This window comes from Cicer arietinum, chromosome 2, assembly GCF_000331145.2.
Source record: "Cicer arietinum cultivar CDC Frontier isolate Library 1 chromosome 2, Cicar.CDCFrontier_v2.0, whole genome shotgun sequence".
Taxonomy (NCBI): Eukaryota; Viridiplantae; Streptophyta; class Magnoliopsida; order Fabales; family Fabaceae; genus Cicer; species Cicer arietinum.
Window position 1 is genome coordinate 2,362,383 of NC_021161.2, and position 18,698 is coordinate 2,381,080.

The window sequence follows — 18,698 nt, forward strand, 5'->3', positions numbered from 1 at the left end:
AAAGAGAAATAGGTGAAATTAAATAATAAAGAATTAGGATTATTATAGAAAACACAAATAATTTTATTAAAAACAACAAAAATTATTAACTTTCTTAATGTAACTAAGTGAAAATAACCTTAAAAAAAAATAAAGGAATACTATTTTGAAAAGTGTCTTATTATTAAAGATATTCAAATTCAAATCAATCTAAATAACAATCACAAACCATAAAAAAAAAAAATCGCACCAAATTGAATATTGTAGATTGTCTTTGGATTTTTTTTTTTGTGTGAAAACTCTCGAATCAGATTAAATTTTAGATTTATTTTTCAAAATCATATTACATATATAAATTGTAATAATTTTTTATTTGTATATATTGTATTAATATATTATTTGTTGATTTTTATCTTTTAATGATGTTTATTAATTTAACTTAATTTTTTTACTATTTAATATCTTTTAAATATAATCATTTATTTTAATTTTATAATGTTAGTTTTAATATATTATATATTATATAGAACCTATTAATTTATCATGATCTTTTAATATTTGTAGTATAATAAAAAATTTCAAAAGAAATCGTTCAACTAAACCGAACCACAATAATTTTAATGTTTAAATTAAATAATTTTTTATCTCATAAGTAATGAAAACTGCATCACCAACACCCTACTTAATATTACAACAAAGCTTACTTAAAAGTTAAAACATACATTTATGTTGCTTTAGAAAGATTCTGCATTTACCAATACTTAAACACATGCATACTCAACAAGAAAATGAAAGACCAGAAATTAAAAACTTGACACGTGGGTGGCGTGGACCAAAACTGAAAGAATCATATCTTCCACCTAAACTAAATTAATCTGAACAAAGAAAATAAAAAAGCAGAATTATAGTTATTTGATATTTTTAAGGAACTGTAACACACTTCCATTGGCCAAATGACACGTAAGCATTCTGTAGGACCAAAATGACGTCACATGACGCGTGTCTCGATAGCACATTTTCACACCAAACTACACTCTCTACAAACTTGAGATGAGATACACTAGATTCTCTAAACTAACTACCTAACTCTATATATAGCTTTATACCTATTACAAATTCTTGATTTATACTATCAATAAAACATAAATGTAAAAAAGTAAATAAAATAAATTAAAGGTTCTATAAAATTATATAATTAATTAAATACATAATTAATTAGCAAAAAATAACTAAATAAATTAATATAATTAATTTATTAATTTAACTAATTAATCAATTAAAATATATTTAATAATGTACTATAATTCTAACTGCTTCATAATCAATTAACTAACTTTTATCTCTCTTAATCTTAGTCCTAAAATGTTATTGGATATGAATTAGTTATTTATGAATTAGATCAACCTATATATTAATATAAGTGGTTTTAAGTAGGAAGAATAATTTGCACGAACCACATATTTATTAGAGAAGATAAATAATTTTATAAAAATTCAAAATAAATGAAAGAAAATAATCATTAAATATATCATTTAATCTAAATTTACGTCTAAAATGTTAAAGTGAATATTAACTTAAAACGGGTGTTAGTTTTAAAACAATGTCTACATAGATATATAGGATAAAAGTGAGATTCATATTGAACTTAGATGAATCCTAAAATCCTTACCAAAATGGTTGTTTAAGCCAATTGTTTATGCAAGAATGACGTCTGTTTTTTACAATAACTTATATTAGTAATTATTATCGATTCAATTTGTAATAAATTAATAAAGGTGACACCATCATGTGGTCGATATTTTTATTTTTCCTAACAATTTTCAAATATCTTTCAACCTCAATTTGCTATTCTACCAATTACGTAAGATATAAATAACATTAATATTGTTTCACTTTCTCTTGTAAAACTTTGATTTTGTTCCTTTTTCTTCTCCTTCTTCCTCCTTTCCCACCACTCTCTCTCTCTGCATTTCTCAGCTTTCAAGCGTGTATGTTCGTTTCTTCACTTTTCGTGGACCAAATTGCCCCTTCTCAGAGGTGAAAATTACCTAAAGTAATTTTGTAACTTTTGCAACCAAGTTACTCACTTTCTTGTTGTTTGTTGTTGATTTTACTGTTTTCTCACTTACCCTTTTCTTGTATTTTTCCAATTGCATGTTGAGCTCTTCAATTTTTTGTTTTTTTATTCCCTTAGGGTTTTCTGGGGTTTTTATATGGATCATAAAGCTGGTTACTTTAGCTGAGATAAGACACAATATGGGTTTTGTTTTGTTTGTTTTTAATCTAATTGCAAGCTTATATGATCCAATCATGGAGGGGTGGGGTTTGAATTTGATTGATTTTCTTCATTGGAGTGGATGTTTTTCAATAAATTTCTAATTTTGATTTGTGATTCTGTGAATTCTAGTGATGGGTCATTTTGGATTTGTCTCTGTTGAAAGAGAAGGGTTTCATCTTAACTCACTGTGCTGTAGATTGTGTTGTTTTTGGAATTTTAATTGCTTTGAATACTTAGCTTTTTTCTGCTACATTTGCTTTATCTTTGTGCATGTGGAATTTGGGAAATTCTGAACTTGTGGTGCTTGTTGAGCTTTGAAGAAATTTAGTTTGGTCTAGCAACAGGTGTGGCGAATCACAGTTCGAATCCTGACTAAGAGACTTGTTAAGTGTTATTGCTTGAATTGTAATGCATTGTACATCACTCTCTTTATGGAATTTGTCTACTCCATTTGAGTTTCCTTTTACGCACTGTTGCCAAAATCTCTTGCCTCATTATGTTTGTATGTTCATAAAATTTGCTGTTCTTTCTGTCAATTAGTATTAGGAAGCTAGAATTTGACATGAGACATGGCTACGATATGGTAGGGATACAATAAGTTTTAGAAATTATAGGACACAGCACATAGATGGTAAAACATATAGTCTAGAATTAGTATTGAAACACAAATGTGTAGTTAAAAGAAAGAATCAACATTCTGCAAGTTAGTATTTTTGGTCTTAACCTTCCGGTTGGTTCCTGGGGCAAAGAGGTCTTGATAATCTTGAGTTCAGCCGAGAGGTAAGTAAACTTGGCCAAAAATTATTTCAGTCAGAGTTTGAATTGGGTACTCCGGATTGATTTGACATTCATTGAAGTTCATTACTCACTTGAGCCCAACCACTTGGTTTTTAAAAAATTTAATATTAGTTAGCAAAATATTTTTGTTTGAATATGATATGATATGATATGATGAAATTGATTACATAATAGTTAAAAAAAGTGTTAAACGTTTTTAGGAGTATCTAAAGTGTCTAGCATCGGGACTTTATGGTTTAGGTTTTAGTAACTAAGTATTGAAATTTGCATCCTTTATTATCATTTTGAACTTTGAAGACAAAGATGGTATTTATGAATTATAAGACGGGAGCAAGTGATTAGAGTAACAACAAAAAAGTCCACCACTTACCAGTTCACTGGCCGGAGAAGATTGTTTTTTTTCTTCCTTTTCTTGTTGTTTGCATAGTTTTGTATTGGTTTCTTCTGTTCTCTCGATGTTTACAATTTCTTTACAACGAGGTATATAGGTTTTTTCAGTGTATAATGTCAACAGAAAGTTGTTATGAACTGATAATTTTTCTGTGTTTTTTCAGGCGAAGGAAATGATTCTCACAAAGCAGTACCGATGCGTACACTCTTCTTCTTGCCAATGCACTAAAGGTCATTTAAGTGAAGATGTGATATTCTTGGTGTTTAACAATTTGAATTGGAACCCTAAGCTAATAGCTACTTTGTCATGTGTTTGCAAATGGTTCGATGACCTTGCGAAGCGAGTTCTATGGAAAGAGTTTTGTCGAACAAGAGTTCCTAAGATGATGCTTGATCTACAATCTAGTGGAACTCATAGTATTGATGGAAACTGGAGAGCCCTAGGGAAGCTGCTTATATACTGTTCGGGTTGCAAGAAAGGCGGTTTGTTCAAGAACGTACACATCCCCGGTCATTTTGTTTACCGGACTAGATTTTCTAAAACGTCTGGAAAGAGCTTTCTTTTGCCGCAATGTATAAACGATGTTTTGTATGTGTCAGATCCTTGTGAGCATCTTGACCAAGGTGAAGAAGGAGATATAGGATTCTTCCGCGGCGTTTTCAAGTCGTTTGCTACTACAAATGTTCGGAGGATGCTTATTAACAAAGGTGCTCAGCTCCATCCAACAGAAGTTTGTCCTTATTGTAAAGCGAGGTTGTGGAGCATGCTGCAGGCTAATATGATCCCGCAAACTGCTAGTTGCAGGTTGGGTTCATATGAAGAATGCGTCGATTATCATGTGTGCCTTAATGGTCACATGGTTGGGATCTGCACCCTGTTACCTTTGTCTGATTCAGAAGAGGCATCTGAGAAGGAGTAAGATATTGATGATTCTCAGGTATTTTGTTGTACATTAAAAATCATAACTTCCTACCTGTTTTTTCTCCCCATTTTTAGTTTGATATTTGTCATGTCGGATTCCGACACCGACAAAAGTCGAACACCTGACACATCTTTAATCTGAAGTGTTGAGGCTATATGTGGTAGTTATGGCAATAGGTTTTTTTTTAGAACTAGAATCATTTTCAGAAATTTATGTTGACATCCAACAGCTTATTCTTCTTTGTTGGTGTTTTAGTTGATTACAAAAAATTACTCCCTCCGTCCCATTAGTTGATTAATAAGTGACCCATCTGAGTCCTAGCTTAATCTTTTGTCAATACAACCTAAGCTATTAATGATATTTTAAGTTCACTTTCAGAACACAGCTAACTATTTGATAGAAAATTTTATGTCCTGTTAAATTTATATCAAAATTTAAAATGGTTAAATTAATGGCAAATGCTAATATGAGCCCTAAGGGCACAGGTTAAAGATTCCAAATTGAATTTTTTTATTGAAATTTGTAACCTTTGATGTTACCATTTTATCTATTCCTATACTTTTTAACAAAAACTTTCTATTTCTTGATTATTTACTATACTATTTTCGTTCCTCTTTATGTGTTGTTTAAGGATATTTTACGCAGACTAAAAAAATCAATAAATTTAATTATTTTTTATATATAATTGTCTTTTTCCTATGATACCTTGACTACCTATGATCTTATTGCACATGCTTTTCTCTGCAATACTAGTTAAGGGTGTTATTGACAAAACAATAGCTAATATTGCTTTGACCTTTAAAACCAACAAATAAAATTCTTTAACAAAAGTATCGCATAAAAAGGAACAGAGAGAGAGTAGTAATACTCTAAGGGTACCTTTTAACAAGTTACAAAATTAATATTAAGGACAGAAGTGTTAGAAACTTAGAAGCACTTGCATTACCTACTTTTTGCTGAAGATGTGAAATTGTGACATTTCCTTGGACAGATTGGCATCTTATCCTCACAAGAAGTTTGGTTGAATTGCTCATGGTTATATTTCTTCCTAGGGACAACTCAGAAGTACCATTGTGATTTTATTCAAACCATTATGCCTGATGTTGCTATCTCAACACATGCTAGCATTTTCTTCAAAAGGGCAAAATTTTACCAACAATTTTTGTTAATGAATCAGATACAAGGATGTTATTGTGAACTATGGTTATATGATGTATATTGATGTCTTGATATCTGAACCTGAGTGAGTGATCCATTTGGTAGTGCAATAATTCATACTTGTTAAGAATGATTTTGATTCAGTTGCATGTTCTCATTCAGATTCATTTGAAGAGCACTATGCACATCACTCCAAAATACACTTGAGTAAAGAATACTTAAATTTAGAGTGAATCTATCTGAGTCACAAAACCATAGTCCAGCGATAAAACCACTAGCAGTAGCTTTCATTCGGCCACTGGTATTCTTCAATTCTTTGTGTAGCATTGGCATTTATCTCAACCTTCTTATCCAATATATATATAACAACCTCCTTCACTCTTGTTACTCAACCAATTAATTTAAAGCACTTTTTAAGGAATCATGAAATGAAAAACATTTATTTAAAACATTGTCAGCACAAATTGTCTGCAACCTCTCCTGTCTCTCTAGTAAAATCTTAGTCGTTGAATTAATCTAATGGCCAAGAGATTGAGATTTGGTTGGAGGAGTTGAAAAGTATCCAATTACACAATTGTCACTCTCTCCTTTGCCTTTCCAGCGGTCCTTATTCCATTAACATGATCCATTTAACATTCAGTTTATTTTACTTTCCTTGCATGTCAAAAAAAAATTATCCTATTTGATTTTACTTTTTTTCACCTGGGAAATGAGTTCTGCTAATACTTGATAGTTTTGAAAGCTGACAAAATTGTTATAGACCAATTTCTTTTGCCATCATATTGTTATAGAATAAGTTTTGATCCATTGTTTACAAAGTGTCTTATACTAACAATGATCAATCTTTAAAAAGAGTATCTGTATGTGACAAAATTTAAAAAGCTTATAAAAATGGTATCTAATGAAGATAAAACTTAAACAATTAAAAACTTTACTTTTGACCAATTAAGGATTTCACTTATAAAGCTTAAGAGAAAAACATGAAAAACGTTTTATAATAATTATCAATTAAGAATACAGACCATACACTTTTGTTTTTTAATGTCATGTGTTCGTTTACAAAACAATGTTACAAAGTTTAGTATACTCAGTTTTAAATTGAGTGGTAAAACATTCTAAATTGAGTGGTAAAACATTCAGACACTTTAAGGAGGTTTAATCAAATCTTATCCCATATGTATGCAAAAGAATGAAAAATATTTGAAAGGAAACATTCCATCTTGTGTGCCTCAAATTTTCCGATAGATGTTAATCACCACTAAAGGCAGGCAGTATCGTTGTTCGATCAAAATTGAACAATTTGGATTTTCTTAACTGCAAGGAATGCAAATCAGTCTTATTCTTCAACCTAAATCATCCAACTGATTTTAAAGGAAAAAGTAGAATAAAATCCAAAATCCTTTAGAAGTGATAGGCACATGTTACTAATTAAGGAATATTTTTTGGGTAAACATTAGGTTCCTCCTACCTTTTTACCGAATAGTTTAATGCAGGACTTGTTCAAATCATGCAATTTAGTCTTTCTCTTAGTAGTTTAATTACAATATCAAATTTTCAACTCAGTTTCTTCTTCATCTGCTCCAAAGTCCAACCCAGAAATTGTCATCTTTCCAATGTTAACTGCATAATTCAAAACCACCAAGTAAAATACAAGAGTTAAGAGAAAGAGAAACATTTAAATAAAACAGAACCAAAAAGATCAGTTATCTACAAAACAGTTACAGGATACAGGGTAAGAAACAATGATTCAAATATATAAATGTATTAAACAGATTCCACTATTTATAATTCAATGCAAGCGACATGCATGTATAAAATGTAAATGAAAGGAAACAGCCAATTTGAGCCTAAGGTGAAGAAAATTTCCAATATGCTATTGATGAATTTAGCTTGAAACAATCATTGAGCAAACTTGACTTATTTCCCGGCCGAACTCCACATTACCAGGACCTTTTTCCCTTTGGGAAACCAATGAGCTTAGGCCAAGCAAGCCCAAGTACAAGCATGAAACAGTAACAGCAAGTCCAATAGAGTTATGAAATAGAAACATAAAGAAGATTGGCAGACTGAAAAACATCTCTAAAATAGACATATACCAACAGCATCCATCCCTGCTAATTTTGGCATGAATTGTCTGATGTGGTCTTCAGCTGCATCCTCCGCTTTCAGTGTCTCACACTCAAATGAAACCGATATTCTTTTCTTCCCATCCTTTTGTTCAACCATACCCGTGATCTCCTTATCCCAACTGTTCAAAGATGAATGGACACGCCATTGACAATAATGGTCATCAAAATGAAGAAAGAAGTAAAAATGAATGAGAAATTAACAATTTTTAAGAAGTTATGTCCTCATAGAGATTTCAATTTGGAAAACCAGATTACGGGGACAATGAAATAGATACAAATAAAGAAACTCAATCTGATGCAGACGATTCCTGATGACCACTTTATGTACAATATATGTTATAATGAACAATTAGTCTCTCTAGTTTTGCCAGATATTGATTTTGACTCCTATAGTTTGGATATTGGTCCCTTCATTGTTATTCATTTCAACTCTCCGGTCTGTCAAGACAATGGTGGTGGCCTGATAGAAATTCAGTTTCATCTTAGTAACATTATTCCCTTTGTTTACCATGACAATTATACTGATTAAGAATAAACTAAAACAAAATAAAAAAGCATAGATGCACTGAAAAAGACATTTCATGTGTAAGAATATCATATTTAGATAACTATGCTTTACCCATGAACGTGATCAATGCTATTGAACCGAGCAGCATCGTGGCCTTTGCACTCCGCAACAGTGACCCGTTCTTTCTTTGTCTGTTTTATCAAAAACAAATAGACATTAAGTGTATGATGGACAGGAAAAGATAAGCAACACAAATGTCACAGTTACTACATTGAAATCTGTGATTGTGAGTTTGATGAGGCGATAATCCTCACCCCTACTGCATTCCCTTTCACATTCCAATTCTTTTAGCCATGAAAAAAGATTGAAAGGAAAACATACATAAGTAATCATTCAATAGAGATGATAGACTATCAAAATAATTGTACTGAGAATGAGCTCAGATAGTAGAACAATGAGAAAGTAACATAAAGATAAATCAACAGGGTAATGTACTAAAGGATATTGACTAGCTTGCAAGATGGTAGTCACAGCTACAATCTCTAGCTGAAAGACTAACTAAAAAGAGAAAAAGGAGTGTAAACAAATTTTACATTGACAGGAATATGAACCTTTGATTTTATTATCTCACTAAAAACTTATAATTGTCATCAATAAATAACCACCCAATCGACGATGTATGGTTGACTGTCAGTTTTAAAACTTTTTACACTGACAGTGCATGGTCATTAAACCCAACTAAAAATATATATTTGTTTAAGAATTGACTTAAAAGCTATGACGCAGGCACTTCAAATTGAAGATGTATCCGATTTTTAACATCGACGCATGTGGTTGCATTCAAACACCATCATTTTCTAAAATTGTTACCTGTGTCTACATGTCAGTGTTTGATCTATGTTAGTACTTCATAGATTAAAAGTTCAATATACCATGGGAACCTAAGGGCAACATGCTGCACTTTTTAAAATTCTTATACCGGGCAGCAACACATATGAATACATAAAATTAAACCAAAAACAGATATTTAACACCCAGTTTGGTCAGTGGTTGTAAAGCTTTAGACAGATAAAGAAAAATGATGCTGCACAAACTAGCTATCCCTTATGCCTAAGGTCCATGGCGAAGGAATAATTCCCATAGATTTACATCAAAAGATGAACAACACTAATTCCCATAGATTTACATCAAAAGTTGAACAACACTTTAATATTTGAATTCACTTATAAAGTAGCTTGTGACATATCTATAAACTATTTTCAGTTGAAATCAATAAACTTCCGATAATAGTTTATAATTCTATGAATAAGCTCTTAATTGAACTCCCTAGCATACTTTAACGCGGATTAAGAAGAGAGTCAAAATGAAGATTTTACTTGGGTTTGGGAAGGGATGTCAAGAATGTAAAGAGTAGGATTTTAGCAAGGATTGCAGATCCTTCAAAATTCATAATACCCATATAAACATGCATACCAATTTATATACAATCATAAACAAAATAACATAAATAAGAAAATCACTACAAACACTTCATTAAACTTAAATTCAAAACCCATAAGAAAGTCATACGCAATTCATAAGTCATAACAATTACTACTATAATATTAAGCTTTTAACAAGTGCCAAGACATAAACACCAATAACTAGTCAAATTCTAGATATTTAATAGAGTAGAAAATATTTCAAATTAAATCATAATCTTCATCTCCACCTCCATTAGCATATTCATCATGCTAATCAGCAATCCCCACATCATCTAGATCAGATATGCAGTATCCAAATCCTAGTCGTCTACATCTAAACCTTGATTGTCTCCATTATCATCAAGATTTAGCTCAACTGACCCTCTAGCTTGCTTCTTTTCGGTCCATCCATCAACCATTTTTGTGCACCCTGTAATCTTCCATTCATCTCTATGGTCTTCCAGAGCTTCTTTTGTCAACTTAATTTCTTCCATCAAATATTTCCCTTTAATCTCATCAAAAGACGGTGGCTCAAATCCTAGGCCATGTCTTGAAACCAAATCGCACATAGTTTTAAACTCATCACTCTTCACCGCTTTGAGCGGTATTGCATTGTTGTAGAAAAACCTTGCAATTGCTTGACAAGCTTCCTCTTTCAAAGTCTTAATCTTGTCATTGTCGGTGGCCCATGATCCACCTCTTCTCCTCTTGAAAACATCTCTAGTGCTCTCAACTACCATCTCTTTGCCTTCTCTTTTTTCGCCAACACTGACACAACCCTCCTTATAATAAGCAGCCTCACATTCGCAATGTACAATATCAACCACACAGCCACAAGGTGCAAAAACAACATCTTCGGTTTCATCCGAATGACACCCCTCCTTATCATCAACAGCCTTACTTTTACAAGCTACAATCTCATCCTCATAGTCACAAGCTTCATAATCATTTTCCATTCCATCCAAGTGACAACCCTCCTTATTATAAGCAGTCTCACATTCACAAGGTACAATATCAACCACACAGCCACAAGGTGCAAAGACAACATCTTCCGTTCCATCCGAGTCACACCCCTCCTTATCACCAACATCCTCAGTTTCACAAGATACAATCTCATCGTCACAGTCACAAGTTACATAATCATTTTCCACTCCATCCAAGTTATACTCCTCCTCATCGCCAACAGAATCACAGTCACAAGGTACTATATCAACCTCACAACCACAAGGCGCAAAAATAACATCTACCGTTTCATCCAAGTCACACCCTTCCTTATCACCAACATCCTCACAATGACATTGACATTGACATTCAGAAGCATCAACATCATGTTCAGGTCCAACCAAGTGATAGAAAAATCGGTAAGCCCCACCAGTTATTATATCATCACAAAACTTACACTGGATTAAATCATCTCCATCAAGTGAAATGCCATGCTCCATAACCTTGTCTCTCCAATCATCAGCAACATTCTTTGGCATTATCTTAGAACCCACACTTTCATTTCCAGAAAAGGAACCATTAGCAGCAGAGGATGAATTTGAAGTCATGTTTAGGGCAGAGATAGAGAGAATGGGGGAAACTGAATGGAATGAAGCTAAACCGACAAATAGGGTTAAGGTTTCTATTTAAAGTTAAACCAACAAAAATGGTTATTTTCAGTAACCGGGTCAAAAAAATCCAGCCCAAAAACTTTTTTTTTTTATTGCAAATAAACACAGCGATTTTACCGATTTCACGATTCCGCGAGTTTCCGAGAAAGATCGTGCGATTTTACATTGAAAAACTCAATTTGATATCATGAATAAAAAGTATTAATACAAAGAGAACCTTAACCAAATTAAAATTAAAAAATAGCATAAAATCAGTAATGAGTTAGTTACCAGAGGCATGAAGGCCGTAACAGGTTGAATGAGGAAGATGAATGAAGTGTCCTGAGATTGAACCATTTGGAAGTAATGCTATTGATGCTACTCCTTCCATTATCTTCTTCTTTTCTTCTTCTTCAATTTGATCTGTTACAGAGGAAATGAAAATCAGTAAGTGAAAAATAAATGGGAAATCAATTATGAAGTAATGGGGGAAAAACACACCCATTTGTTTGTTTCGGTTTTCCCAAATGAGTCCTAGAATGCTGTTTTTTAGTACTTGGTTTGAATTTGAATATTTATCTATATAATGTATTTGAGAGAGAAAAAAGACATGCACAGATTTAGACATTCGTCTTTAGTGCATGAACATTACACTTTATATTGGAATTGTTATTTTTTTTTTTTATCATGTGTTTTGTTTCATGTGCCCGTGAATTAGTTTTTTTTTTTTTTTTGCTAATGTAAATATTTAATTTCAGATTTTTTTTTATAAAACAGTTGAAGATAATTTCAAATTATAATTATAATTATAATTGAATGAATCTCTTTGAATATTGTTCGCTCTTCAATATTTTGATATGCAATTGCCACTTAAGTTGCTAAATTGTAAGGAGAAAATTTGAAGTTAGTAATTGAGAAGTTAAAAATTTGAAGAAAAAGTAATTATAAAAGGATATATTTGTAATAGAAAATTAGACTACACCAAAATGAATTATCTCTTTATATACGTTATAGAAGAAGATATATATATTTCTTTATATAATATTATTGTCTATTTTCAATAATACTATGAAGCACTTAGCTATAATACTATGAAGCACTTATAGACATAGACACAGACCAACACTTAAACACCAATAATAATTTAAAAAAATAAAAATAATTGACCAATAATAATTTAAAAAAATAAAAATAATTGATCGTAACTACATGCGTCGGTTCTCAAACATTGATCGGTTCTCAAACATTGATGCACCCTTTTATTTGAAGTACTATATAAATATTGACCAATAAAAGGTATTATTATATGAAAAACTATAAATTATATGCAAGCTATACACAGGACCAGAGTTCAATTCTATATTAACAAAACAATCTATTCTCAAAATTTGTGTAAACTTAGCATGTAAATATAAGAAACATTTTCAATCAATGTCTTCATAGCATCTGTGGAAAACCTTCCCGGCTGTCTTTAGTACTATTAGATCCTGAACCAGCTTCAACCCTTTTAAAAACTAGCTTTTGCTGAGGAATTTGACCATTGGCAAGTATCGTGACTTCTGTGTCTACTAAAATGGTGTCCTCATCCTTAAATTCTCCTCTAAGAATACCCTTTGCAAGTTCATTCTCCACATTTTGCTGAATCACTCGCTTCACTGGCCTAGCACCGTAGTTTGGATCATACCCTAAACTTCCAAGAAGTTGGATAGCAGCTTCGGTTACGTGGATTTTCATTTTGCGGTCTGCAATTCTCTTCTGCACGCGCTCCAACTATAATATCGAACATCAAAAGTGAGTCTTGGGATGTAAAATACTATGCCAAGCAAAAGTTTGCAGCAAATCTTGAAATGACAAAGACTTAACCAATTTGATATATTTCTCTACATTTTTATGTACTTTTTTTCAATTTAGTTACTATAATCGTACATAGACTTATTTTTTCTGTTTGAATCCCAATCATACATAGACTATAATATACATAGACTAATTGAACATAAATCAAATATTAAAGGACTAACTCCGAAAAAAGAAATATACTATAGGGACTATAAAAACAAGGACTAAAATCAAATTAGCGAGGACAAAAAATTACCTGTAACCTGACAATGCTACTTATTTGGTCACGGTCAAGAGGTCGGAAAACAATATACTCATCAACTCTATTCATGAACTCAGGGCGAAAAATGGATCTTGCAGCGTCCATTACCCGGTTCTTCATGGTTTCATATGCTGAGTCTTTTGGTGCAGTGTCATCATCTGGGTTGAGAATGTACTGTGATCCAACGTTTGAGGTCATAATGATAACAGTGTTGGTAAAACTGATCGTGCGGCCCTGTGAATCGGTTACTCTTCCATCATCCAAAATTTGAAGGAATACATTGAAAACATCAGAATGTGCCTTCTCAATCTCATCGAACAAAATAACTGCATAAGGTCTTCGACGAACTGTCTCTGTTAGTTGCCCTCCCTCTTCGTACCCAACGTATCCAGGTGGAGCTCCGATCAATCTTGATACCGTATGCTTTTCCATATACTCGCTCATATCAATCCGCACAAGTGCTTCTTCGGTATTAAACAAGTAGGAAGCAAGGGCCTTGGCTAGCTCAGTCTTTCCTACACCTGTGGGGCCCATGAACATGAAGCTTGCGATTGGGCGATGAGGATCTGAAAGACCTGCTCTCGAACGTTGGATCGCCTCGGCTACTGCCTTGACAGCAGGATCTTGACCTACCACACGCTTATGGAGTTCGTCCTCTAAATATAACAACTTCTCTCTCTCTGATTGTTGAAGTTTAGAGATTGGGATACCAGTCCACTTGCTCACAATTTCAGCAATATCATTCCCAGTAACTTCCTCTCTCAACATAGACTTACCAGAGCTCATATATTCATGTAACTCCTTCTCTGCACCCTCGAGTTGTCGTTGCAAAGAGTTTAAACTGCCATACTTTAATTCAGCAGCACGATTAAGATCATACTCCCGCTCGGCCTGTTGGATCTCAAGGTTTACCCTGTCTATCTGCAAATATAGATATATGGAAATGATCAGAATAAAGATTATCTGCCTTTCAATTAAGAAAAATCATGATTTTGTATAAGTGAATTGCTGATGCCAATGAATAATTAGCCTGTACACTGGCACTAGTCGTTCAGTGAGATAAAACGAGCAAAAAGCTACCAACACTAAGGCAACTGTTTGGATAAACAACTTAATTAGCCTTTTAAGCTATTTCTCTAACCAAAGATAAAATAAAGTCAAACTGTTTTCATAAAGGCTATAAACAGTTTTTATAAACTATTCTGGAGAACTTATGGAAATAAACTAAAAACACTTTATGGACATGTCAAAATCTATTTCCATAAGCTCTTCCAAACAATCTCACAAGTGCTTAAGCCAGTACATAAGCTTAAGTAAGTCAATCCAAACAAACTCTAATTATCCTTTAAAAGTTCAGCTATTCAAATAACAAAAGAAGAGTACATTAAGCAAAAGTAATCAAAATTGGATAACACACCTCTTCTTTGATTGACTGAAGGCGAGTCATTACGGACTTTTCATGCTCCCATTGTTGAGTCAGCTCATCTTGTTTCTCTTTTAAGAGAGAGAGCTCTGTCTCAAGACGGTTTAATCTATCTTTAGAAGCTTTGTCTGTATCATTCATGAGAGATAGTCTCTCCATCTCTAGTTTCAAAACTGACCTATTAATCTCATCAAGTGCAGTAGGCTTAGAAGTGATTTCCATTTTCAGTTTAGCAGCCGCTTCGTCGACCAGATCAATAGCTGCAATTTGTAAATATCTAGTAGTTAGCCCTTTATGAGCATTACGAATGCTTAAATCAGTCAGCAAATGTGCAAACCCAAAATCCATACCTCATTCTTATTAAACTACTTAATTTAATTGATTAAACAACTTACTTAATCGATTAACAGAAGGAAACTTATGCGTGATGTATCCTCACAATTTAATCGTAATTATTTACTAAAAAAAAGAAAACATAAATGCTAATGAAACTTCCTAATATTTGCTTTATATATTCACCAACCACGAGTTTTTATTTTCAAAGAGTAATTACTACCTTTGTCTGGCAAAAACCTCCCACTTATGTACCGATCTGAGAGAATAGCAGCATCCACAAGTGCAGTGTCAGAAATTCGAACTCCATGATGCAACTCATATCTTTCCCGCAGGCCCCTTAGTATTGAAATCGTATTTTCAACTGAAGGTTGGTCAACATAAACCTGTTGAAAGCGGCGTTCTAGTGCAGGATCCTTCTCAATATACTTCCGATACTCATCTAATGTTGTTGCACCAATACATCGAAGCTCCCCTCGACCAAGCATAGGCTTTAAGAGATTACCAGCATCCATAGCACCATTTGTAGCACCTAGCATATGATAGATTATCGTTGCAATCAAATTCAACATCCACATGTTAATTCTAAATCACCGTTTACAGGCATCAACTACACACAGAATAACAGATGCTACACTTTAAGGAAAAAGTACATGAATTAAAATGTCTCATCCAAGATCTGAGCATCTATTGATCTGAAGGGTAATCATATACTATTGTGACCAATTGTGTTAGAGTAAGGTTGTCATACTCGAGAGAGTCTGTAAACTTATGGAATCACCATAGATTCAACTAGTAAACATGTAAAGCTTACTTAATATAAATATACTGTTTATAATATCTATCATATTCGACATTCTAATAAATATTCTCTAAGTGACCAAACCATCACAATTCAAAATTTATGGACATTCACAAATCACGATAGGTACACAACTCAGCACACAAAAAGGACACAACAGGTTCAAAATCGTTGGTCAAATCGATCAATCACGAGGTCCAAAATAACAAAAGAGTGACAATTGGTAGGACTAAGTATCCCTTGTTGGAGCTGGATTTGGCTCGGTAGAGCTAGATTTCAGCTTATTTGAGTTGGATTCACTCACATAGTTAGCCTTATTGGGTTCATTACAAACAACAATGGGTTTGTCTGTACTTTCTATGGAGCCATGGGGTTAAGAGAAATTGAGGACCATTACCTAGACCCTTCAAACAACTTTTACAATACCAATAAAATCAACTATCTAAAAGTAGAGTTTTGAAGCTTGTTACCTGCCCCAACAACCGTATGGATCTCATCGATGAATAGTATAGTCTGACCATCAGATTCAGTAACTTCTTTGAGAACAGCTTTTAGCCTGTCCTCAAATTCTCCCCGATATTTTGCTCCAGCAATAAGTGCACCCATATCAAGAGATATAAGCTGAAAAGTCAGTATCAGATCAAATTTACATCCACTTTGGCCAAGAACACAATCCAAAAAGAAGAACAAAATTGTGTTGTCAATTGCCAAAAATAGCGGTTTGTTCAAACTCCGCTACGCAACAATGCTATAATGCCGCCGTTGTGGCTATTTGACATTTTGTACTAAATAGTGTATCGTAGAACAATAGCAATTTGTTCAAATTCCACTACAATATAGCACTATAGCGCCGCCGCTATTTAACAACATTGGAAAAAAATAAGACAACTATTACATTCTTTATGAACAAATTGAGAGTAGAATTTGGAGAGGGTATAATATAGTTTTTTGAACTTGGGGTAAATGAGATAAAAACTTAAAAATCCAGTGATTGTCTCTTTTTCTTCTATTGACAGTGTTATCAAGAATATTAGAATAGCCTAATTGGATAAAGCATATACCCTTCGATTCATCAAAGCTTGAGGGACATCTCCTTGAACAATTCTCTGAGCAAGTCTGTTTGAAAGACAGAGTTAGGTCAATGTGAAGAACATATTAATGGAATTTTTTTTGACAAAAGCATCCATATAAGATACAAGCAAGTATCTAAGCTACTTATGTTCAAAATGAAAATAAACTGTACTTTCGGAGGGAGGAAGAAAGACCTAAGAACTTACCCTTCAGAAATTGCAGTCTTTCCAACACCAGGCTCACCAATTAGCACAGGATTATTCTTTGTTCTCCTGGAGAGAATTTGAATGCACCTGCGTATTTCATCGTCTCTTCCTATAACAGGGTCAAGTTTTCCTGCTTTGGCCATCGCTGTCAAATCTTTCCCATATTTTTCCAAGGCTTCATATTTTCCTTCAGGATCTATAACAAATTTAAGTTGAGCTTAAGTACTAAAAGATATTTAGAGTTAATTGCAACTTCTAAGATAAACTTACCTTTAACAACACAATATTTTTCAAATTAAAATTTATAAACATACAACATAAATATTGAAACTGAAATTTAGATAAATGCATATAATAAAGATATTGGCCCATTTGTTTTAGATTTTTAAAAAAGTGATTTTTACTTTATATTTTTAAAAATGGTTTTTATGATAACTTAAAAATTGTAGAAATTATTTTGGACTCATTTGTTACTGATTAAAAAAAGTAATTTTGACAATCAATAACTTAGATATTTATTATTGGAGATTTTAACATGATAAAAATCACATTTTTAAAAAAAATGCATCTCTCAAAAATGATTTTTATGAAGACCTTCTCAAAATAACTTTTTCATTTTAATCATTTTTTAAAATTTTGTTATCTAAAACAAGTTGTAACAAATAGATAAAATATTTAAAATGATATTCTGTGATAAACTATTTAAACCGATTTTACATTTGAAGCTTTATTTTCAAAATTCTTTTTTTAAAAAGTTATAACAAAAAGATAGAATGCTATAAAAATTATTTTTAAAAAAATCTGTAAGGAACAGGTCCATTTTAAAACTGAAACAGAAAAACAGATTAAATTAAAACAAATTTTACATAACACACACACATATACATATACAACAAAACACGATAGAAAAAGTGGACAAATAGGCACGTTGGTGCTGGTCGGTCTTTGCGCTAGTAACTATAAAAAGAAGGCAAATAGTAAATGACCTTGATCAATAACCGACTGTTTTCCCCTTATGGATTCTATAGCAGCTTTTAGAGCTTGCTGAGATATTTGAAAATCTCTAAACAATATCTTCCCAAATCGTCGATCTTGGGCAAAACCAAGAACCAAGTGTTCAACTGATACAAATGAGTCTCCATATTCTTTCTTGAAATCCCTGGCTCTCTGAATCAATGCCTCCAAATCACGCCCCAGCATTGCACCGGCTGATTCCCCAAGAACCTAAAACGATTGAGCATATAAAATGATACAATAAGTATCCATTTGTTTGCTCCCTAAGCTAAAGATATATGATAAACACCAAAGCATATTTGACTTGGTCAATGAATCACCTTGGGCTGGCGCTGAATGTGCTTATCGGTAGCTTCTAGAAGCCGGGTGTTATCGACCCCAGCCTTGGAAAAGATGCGGCGAGCAAGCCCATTCTTTTGCTCTAATAAAGCTTTCATTAAGTGCTCTGTCTCCACAATCTGATGCTTGTTCTGCTTTGCCACTTCTGGGGATGACACGATTGCTTGCCATGCCATTTCTGTGAATTCCTGCTG

The 18,698-nt window shown here is 32.8% G+C and overlaps 3 protein-coding genes across 9 annotated transcripts in view; 1 reads left to right on the forward strand and 2 right to left on the reverse strand.

Moving 5' to 3' along the window:
• The first annotated feature begins 1,852 nt into the window (after positions 1-1,852).
• On the forward strand, positions 1,853-5,693 carry LOC101502603 (EID1-like F-box protein 2). 4 transcript variants are annotated; one of them, XM_004489385.4, is made up of 3 exons: positions 1,853-2,032; positions 3,610-4,383; positions 5,360-5,693. In XM_004489385.4, the coding sequence occupies exon 2, from the start codon at positions 3,619-3,621 to the stop codon at positions 4,363-4,365; it is 747 nt and encodes a 248-aa protein (XP_004489442.1). In that variant the 5' UTR covers positions 1,853-2,032; positions 3,610-3,618; the 3' UTR covers positions 4,366-4,383; positions 5,360-5,693. The 4 variants fall into 4 exon arrangements, with proteins under 4 accessions (XP_004489442.1, XP_004489441.1, XP_012568073.1 ...); XM_004489384.4 differs by having other exon boundaries at positions 1,856-2,016; XM_012712619.3 differs by lacking the exon at positions 1,853-2,032 and adding an exon at positions 2,072-2,601.
• A 1,218-nt stretch (positions 5,694-6,911) lies between these two features.
• On the reverse strand, positions 6,912-11,873 carry LOC101503129 (uncharacterized). Of its 3 annotated transcripts, XM_073365233.1 has the most exons (6): positions 11,720-11,873; positions 11,510-11,641; positions 8,478-8,507; positions 8,275-8,354; positions 7,623-7,774; positions 6,912-7,146 (listed from the first exon to the last, which is right to left on the reverse strand). In XM_073365233.1, exons 2-6 carry the CDS (start codon positions 11,573-11,575, stop codon positions 7,073-7,075), a joined length of 402 nt encoding a protein of 133 aa, XP_073221334.1. In that variant the 5' UTR covers positions 11,576-11,641; positions 11,720-11,873; the 3' UTR covers positions 6,912-7,072. The 3 variants fall into 3 exon arrangements, with proteins under 3 accessions (XP_073221334.1, XP_073221335.1, XP_073221333.1); XM_073365234.1 differs by lacking the exon at positions 8,478-8,507 and having other exon boundaries at positions 11,720-11,872; XM_073365232.1 differs by lacking the exon at positions 11,720-11,873 and having other exon boundaries at positions 8,434-8,507; positions 11,510-11,636.
• Positions 11,874-12,454: 581 nt separating this feature from the next.
• LOC101503674 (chaperone protein ClpB3, chloroplastic) overlaps positions 12,455-18,698 on the reverse strand; it is a 7,441-nt gene continuing 1,197 nt past the window's right edge. The window contains exons 2-10 of one of the 2 annotated variants that reach the window (XM_073365231.1): positions 18,486-18,698; positions 18,138-18,375; positions 17,152-17,347; positions 16,936-16,990; positions 16,345-16,495; positions 15,296-15,604; positions 14,734-14,999; positions 13,311-14,237; positions 12,455-12,988 (exon numbers count right to left, since the gene is read on the reverse strand). The exon at positions 18,486-18,698 is cut by the window's right edge and continues 4 nt beyond it. In XM_073365231.1, coding sequence (XP_073221332.1) covers positions 12,656-12,988; positions 13,311-14,237; positions 14,734-14,999; positions 15,296-15,604; positions 16,345-16,495; positions 16,936-16,990; positions 17,152-17,347; positions 18,138-18,375; positions 18,486-18,698 — 2,688 coding nt within the window. In that variant the 3' untranslated portion in view covers positions 12,455-12,655. The remainder of the gene's footprint in view (positions 12,989-13,310; positions 14,238-14,733; positions 15,000-15,295; positions 15,605-16,344; positions 16,496-16,935; positions 16,991-17,151; positions 17,348-18,137; positions 18,376-18,485) is intronic. The other variant, XM_004489388.4, reaches the window with a different exon arrangement.

Coding starts and splice junctions, on each gene's coding strand:
- LOC101502603 (XM_004489385.4), top strand. CDS start 3,619: ATGATTCTCACAAAGCAGTACCGATGCGTACACTCTTCTTCTTGCCAA.
- LOC101503129 (XM_073365232.1), bottom strand. CDS start 11,609: ATGGAAGGAGTAGCATCAATAGCATTACTTCCAAATGGTTCAATCTCA. Junction 7,775..8,274: donor AGCATTGATCACGTTCATGG/GTAAAGCATAGT, acceptor ATCTTTGAACAG/TTGGGATAAGGAGATCACGG. Junction 7,147..7,622: donor AGCAGGGATGGATGCTGTTG/GTATATGTCTAT, acceptor TGAATTATGCAG/TTAACATTGGAAAGATGACA.